Consider the following 7,310-nt stretch of genomic DNA (forward strand, 5'->3'; position numbering starts at 1 on the left):
GAAGTACCATGCTACCATGTTAGCAAACCAGGTTAGCGGCCGTCTGGCGTACTAGGAGCATTTCTGGGCAAAATTCTTGTGAATAAATGCTTAAATCACTGAATTCTTCATAGATAGTGACGTAAAACAGTCTCGATTCTCAGTTAACAGCAAATAAACCTTACAGTTAGCGTTTATCTTGCGTATATTGATGAAGTACCATGCTACTATGTTAGCGAATGAGACTAGCAGCCGCCTCTCGTAAAAGGAGCTTTTCTGGCGAAAATTCTTTTGAATTAATGCATGAATCCGAATTCTTCATTGATATGGACGTAAAACAGTCACGATTCTTGGTCAAAAGCAAAGAAACCGTACAGTTAGCAAGTACCATGCTACTATGTTAGCGAATGAGGCTAGCGGCTGCCTGGCGTAAAAGAAGCTTTTCTGGCACAAATTCTTGTGAATAAATGCTTAAATCCCCAAATTCCCCTTTTCTTCTAAACGTGGGAGAATTAAGTCTTTGTGAGACGTTTATGCTGTATGCTGTTTATTGCCGTTTATTGGCATAAGTTTTGGCAACTACTTCACAACAAACATAAGTATTGTTTAGTGAAAGCACAACAAAAATAATATTCCTATCGCTCAAAAAAAAAAAAATGTTCACAAAAAGAAAAGCACTTCAGTCTATAGTAATGAGGCCCTATTCTCACACAGTTAAACAACAATGCAAAATGAACTGGCATTCCATATCAAAATAGCTATGCAAAAAACACGTAAAACTTACTCAGATTTTGGTCACTCTATTCTTATTTTTATTATTGTTATTGTTATTTTTATTCTTATTATTATTATTATATTAACTCTAATTTTGATTGAAAATTTTACAAATTTTATTAAAATGAAAACATGAAGAGGGGTTTTAGTATAAAATTACTATAACTTGTAACTATAACATTTATCTTTTAAGAACTACAAGTCTTTCTATCCGTGGATCACTTTAACAGAAAGAATGTTAATAATGCCACTTGTAGATTAATTGTTAAAATAAAGAAATACAGTACTTATGTACAGTAAGTTGTATTTATATATCTGTCTTGTGTCTTATCTTTCCATTCCAACAATAATTTACAGTAAAGCATGACATATTTTAGAGATGGTTTGAATTGCGATTAATTACGATTAATTAATTTTTAAACTGTGATTAACTGGATTAAAAATTTTAATCGTTTGACAGCCCTAATATATATATATATATATATATATTAGGGCTGTCAAAATTATCGCGTTAACGGGCGTTAATTAATTTTTTAAATTAATCCCGTTAAAATATTTGACGCAATTAACGCACTATGCCCGCTCAGACAGATTTAGATGTCAGTACAGTGAAAGGCCAATTTGTTAATTGTTTTTTATGGAGTTTTTCCGCCCTCTGCTGGCGCTTGGGTGTGACTTGCATATGTTATGAGGTGTAATGTCGCCCTCTGCTGGCGATTCAGTGCAGCGGATTATTTGGGTTTCGGCGCGCTTTTCTGATGTGATTATATGTGGACGCGAACTCACACTAATAGACAGTGCTATTCAGACCAGCTAACGTCCGCATCCAGTATTCAGTGGCAGTTCTCATAGCCCCATCACACTGTTTGTGTCTAATACATGCATCGCTTGTGAGTTATATTCCTCCTTTGTTTATATTCATGAGCATTAGATAGTTATTGATGATGTGTATTTGAATTTGTTCACATATATGGTGAAATGCAGTTACATTGTTAGATGCTTGTGAGCTAATTGGCTAGTGCTACTGCTCAAATGGACACGTGTGTGTACATTTTATGTTATTTTGTGATTTATGCAAGTTATTGACACATTGCCTTGTTATTTTCAGTTTTACAAAAATACAAGAAACGTGCTCCTGTCAAAAAGAGATAACTTCAGTAAAGCCCATGCAACTTTGCCACACCGTCTGATTTCTTTTTGGAACTTATGTTCGCTATCTGTCAATTTGTGTGCTCACACACATTGAGGACAGAATAGGGCTACTAGTTTATTTTTTGATTGAAAATTTAACAAATTTTATTAAAACGAAAACATTAAGAGGCGTTTTAATATAACATTTTATCCATGGATCACTTTAACAGAATGTTAATAATGTTAATGCCATCTTGTTGATTTATTGTTACACTAAACAAATACAGTCCTTATGTACCGTATGTTGAATGTATATATCCATCTTGTCTTATCTTTCCATTCCAACAATAATTTACAGAAAAATATGGCATATTTTATAGATGGTTTGAATTGCGATTAATTGCGATTAATTACGATTAATTAATTTTTAAGCTGTAATTAACTCGATTAAAAATTTTAATCGTTTGACAGCCCTAATATATATATATATATATATACATATATATATATATATATATATATATATATATATATATATATATATATATATATATATATATTTCTGTCTCCATCCATGTACCCGTTTATAATGCGCACCATGATTTTACAAGTTGATTTTGGGGGGAAAAAAGTGTGCGTTATATTCGGGAAATTACGGTATATTGACGAAGTACCATGCTACTATGTTAGCGAATGAGGCTAGTGACGTAAACCGAGCTTTTCTGGCGAGAATTCTTGTGAATAAATGCTTATATCACCGAATTCGTCATAGATAGTGACGTAAGACAGTATCGATTCTTGGTTAAAAGCAAAGAAACCATGCAGGTAGCATTTATTTCGCGTAAATATTGCCAACTATGAGGCTAGTCAGTTCCATCTGTAAACAAAGAAGAAAATTCCTGCGAATAAACGCTTAAATCACGCATCCATGGTACGAAAAATATTATATTTACCTTGAATTCTCGAACAAATCACTCCTGAGACAATCCTTCCTGTTTGTATGCGTAGTTAAATCCAATCGTATGTAAATCGAAGCTTAAATCCGACATGAGCGTGTGCCGTCTTCGGCTATTACTAAATGAAGCTCAGCCCCCCTCTGATAACGCGTCGCGCAAAGAATGACGAAGTGTCAGGTCAATAGATTTTTGAAGTCTATGATCAGTAAATTGTTTGTTTTCAATCAATATTTGCCATCATTTTTTGTATGAAATCCTTATTTTGATAGTTTACTTGTAAAAGGTATTCAAAGCATCATGTGTAATCTCTTCTCCACTTTACAGAGCACTGCTGCAGAACGCCAGCCGTTGCTATCATCTTAGCTCCACCCACAAGAAGTGACAAGCGTCGCGTCGCCACATTTTCCCGCTCCCCCGCTAACCCAAGTATTCAGTGAATCTGCACCTTTTGACGTCCGAGTATGTTTGCTTGTGTGTTATACTCGGTTGCATCAACCTAGAAGTAATAATAATTTTAACACTTTTTAACTTTAGCCCAAACCCTGCTGATTTTATCGTGAAGTGTCATAATTGCTATGCCGCAGAGTGAGTTGATGCCATCAAACTGCAGTACATGTAAATAAGCCATTTGAATGCATATTTTATCGGAGTTGTCAAATGAACCTAACCTGGTATAACACAGTATTGCACACTAACAGTATAAAGGGAAGCTTTTGTATATTCAATTATCCTTAAATTCCAATACTTGCTGACAAAATGCTACTACAGGGTTCGTTGATGCAATTTTGTTTGCTACGTGACCACTAGAATCGCGGCATCCCTTATGTATGCTTGATTGTATTTGTTGAAGGGAGTTGTATGAGTTAAGTTACTGTGTCATGTTACTTCTATGTAACAAGCAAAATACTACAATAACCACTCACCTCTGTCCTGCTTGTCAACTCTTCTAAGCATTTTGCAGTTTTAGGTGGGAAAGAGAAATATGTTTACAGGCGGCTATCATGTATGATCTCCGTACACGCTCACCGGGTCTGCTAAAACCTCATTCGCCGTAAGCCGTTTTGAATAATAAAGTCATTGTGCTTCACATTATTGTGACATACACTGAATCCAATTTATGTTTGTAATTGCGCCTTTTTTTTCTTTGGTGGGGTTATTTGAGGCAAGGTTACATACAGTGCCTTGCAAAAGAATTCGGCCCCCTTGAATCTTGCAACCTTTCGCCACATTTCAGGCTTCAAACATAAAGATATGAAATTGAATTTTTTTGTCAAGAATCAACAACAAGTGGGACACAATCGTGAAGTGGAACAACATTGGATAATTTAAACTTTTTTAACAAATAAAAAACTGAAAAGTGGGGTGTGCAATATTAATCGGCCCCTTTACTTTGAGTGCAGCAAACTCACTCCAGAAGTTCAGTGAGGATCTCTGAATGGTCCAGTGTTGTCCTGAATGACCGATGATGATAAATAGAATCCACCTGTGTGTAATCAAGTGTCCGTATAAATGCACCTGCTCTGTGATAGTCTCAGGGTTCTGTTTAAAGTGCAGAGAGCATTACGAAAACCAAGGAACACACCAGGCAGGTCCGAGATACTGTTGTGGAGAAGTTTAAAGCCGGATTTGGATACAAAAAGATTTCCCAAGCTTTAAACATCTCAAGGAGCACTGTGCAAGCCATCATATTGAAATGGAAGGAGCATCAGACCACTGCAAATCTACCAAGACCCGGCCGTCCTTCCAAACTTTCTTCTCAAACAAGGAGAAAACTGATCAGAGATGCAGCCAAGAGGCCCATGATCACTCTGGATGAACTGCAGAGATCTACAGCTGAGGTGGGAGAGTCTGTCCATAGGACAACAATCAGTCGTACACTGCACAAATCTGGCCTTTATGGAAGAGTGGCAAGAAGAAAGCCATTTCTCAAAGATATCCATAAAAAGTCTCGTTTAAAGTTGCCACCTGGCAGACACACCAAACATGTGGAAGAAGGTGCTCTGGTCAGATGAAAGCAAAATTGAACTTTTTGGCAACAATGCAAAACGATATGTTTGGCGTAAAAGCAACACAGCTCATCACCCTGAACACACCATCCCCACTGTCAAACATGGCGGTGGCAGTATCATGGTTTGGGCCTGCTTTTCTTCAGCAGGGAAAGGGAAGATGGTTAAAATTGACGGGAAGATGGATGCAGCCAAATACAGGAACATTCTGGAAGAAAACCTGTTGGTATCTGCACAAGACCTGAGACTGGGACGGAGATTTATCTTCCAACAGGACAATGATCCAAAACATAAAGCCAAATCTATAATGGAATGGTTCAAAAATAAACGTATCCAGGTGTTAGAATGACCAAGTCAAAGTCCAGACCCGAATCCAATGGAGAATCTGTGGAAAGAGCTGAAGACTGCTGTTCACAAACACTCTCCATCCAACTTCACTGAGCTCGAGCTGTTTTGCAAGGAAGAATGGGCAAGAATGTCAGTCTCTCGATGTGCAAAACTGATAGAAACATACCCCAAGCGACTTGCAGCTGTAATTGGAGCAAAAGGTGGCGCTACAAAGTATTAACGCAAGGGGGCCGAATAATATTGCACGCCCCACTTTTCAGTTTTTTATTTGTTAAAAAAGTTGAAATTATCCAATAAATTTTGTTCCACTTCACGATTGTGTCCCACTTGTTGTTGATTCTTGACAAAAAATTAAAATTTATGTCTTTGTTTGAAGCCTGAAATGTGGCGAAAGGTTGCAAGGTTCAAGGGGGCCGAATACTTTCGCAAGGCACTGTAAATATAATGACTAGGAGTGGGAACCTTAGGGCACCTCACGATACGATGCGATTCGCGATACAAGGCTCACGATAACGATTATCTCGCGATATCACGATACAGCGATTATCGATATATTGGTCAGAAATTGGATACATGATATTCTACGATACAACTGTTGAAACGGAAAAAAAAATTCAAAATAGAAAAAATACTGTTTGTCATTTATTAAACAGTGACACCTTTTCAGTGCAAAATTCCGGTAAAATATGAATCTACTGCAAATTCTGTACCTGCACATAGAGAGAAAACAAACCACAACCACTGCTATTTCTTGGAGCGATCATGATGAATGGCACCCTTAATTTCTTTAAAGTTTGAAATCTATTGAAAAAAAATTTAACAGTGCTGTAGGTGTCAGTCAGCAGTTGAGTTTGGAGTGGGGCAATGATAAAATTGGTGGGACTTTTCTTCGTATATGACCTTTGTTGCCAAAAGCATTGGTTTGAGCACTTCCACCATCTGCTTCAGCATTTGAGATGTCTGACTCAGTCACATTCTTCCTCACCTTAAAAACAACAAAATAAATCAAAACATATTAGCTACTTAATATCTTTTGAGTTGAAATCCTGATTTTTTTTGTGTTGGAAGTATTGTGTGAATTGAAAAAATATGAATTAAATTTATAGAAATTGAAAATGCAATAATTAGCTATTTTTAATATGTAGGCTACATTCATTATCATGCACATCGCCTTATATAAGGTATTCAAACCATTTTTACAGCTTATTGTATCAAAATGGCAGTAATAACAGTTTGTGTAGTAAACTAGATGGAAAGTGGTTCTCAAATAATATCAAATAAATCAGTAAATTCATGTAGGCTTGTTTGATACTCATTTTCATCCAGTTTAGGGTCCTGGTTTATTTTACATCATTCAACACCAAATGTAATCAAAATAATTCATGTAAATTAAAAAATCAATTACTAGTACATTGCAAAACTTTCTTCAGGTGATGAAAGCGAAGCAGTGAAGAAATCAGTGTCCACTTCGTCACCAGCTGCCAGTGAACCTTATTTCATTTCATTTTTCCAAAAATGATTCCATTAAATTAACATGTTTCCTATTAAATCCCCCCAAAATTGGGCTGTGGCCATTCACAGCTGTGTCTTGACACTCGGTGACACATGCCACATGGAGTTTTTGGATCGAAACAAGGTAAGTACGCGATAATATCCCGAAAAAATCATGACGTCTTTAATTGTGCTCTTTCATGCTCTTACCTCCAGTTAGGGTTTTGCTGTTTGAATTTTTTATTTTTTAAAAATACCCTCCCGTTGAAAATTTTCCGCCAGAAAATTGAGATTTTAAGCTTTCCAATGATGTATCACATATGCATATCGAACAATTTTTGAAATTTGGCCAAATTGGGGGTTTCAGAGCGGAACTTCAAGTCACCTGAGGGTTTTCCGTCATATTTATAAGTAAATACTGGAAATAGTGTCATGTAATGTGTTTTGTATTTGTACTTAAAGGTACCAAATAAAACATTTAGTTAATATAAATTGTATAGTCGTGGTTCTGTCCAGGAAATGACATTGCTTAAACGTAATTGAAAGAAAAAGTGTCGAAATTCAATTCGTCAGAAAAATCCATCTTTGATACTGTTTAACATAGCAATCTAAAATACGAAAAAAA

General features: G+C 36.2%; 1 protein-coding gene across 1 annotated transcript in view; it reads left to right on the forward strand.

Annotated features, from left to right (window-relative positions):
* scarb2c (scavenger receptor class B, member 2c) overlaps positions 1-3,954 on the forward strand; it is a 46,290-nt gene extending 42,336 nt beyond the window's left edge. Inside the window, exon 12 of the mRNA XM_057819858.1 lies at positions 3,165-3,954. Within this exon, the coding sequence (XP_057675841.1) occupies positions 3,165-3,203 (39 nt within the window). The 3' untranslated portion in view covers positions 3,204-3,954. The remainder of the gene's footprint in view (positions 1-3,164) is intronic.
* The last annotated feature ends 3,356 nt before the right edge of the window (positions 3,955-7,310 follow it).

The sequence above is a fragment of the Corythoichthys intestinalis genome, chromosome 17, assembly GCF_030265065.1.
Source record: "Corythoichthys intestinalis isolate RoL2023-P3 chromosome 17, ASM3026506v1, whole genome shotgun sequence".
Taxonomy (NCBI): domain Eukaryota; kingdom Metazoa; phylum Chordata; class Actinopteri; order Syngnathiformes; family Syngnathidae; genus Corythoichthys; species Corythoichthys intestinalis.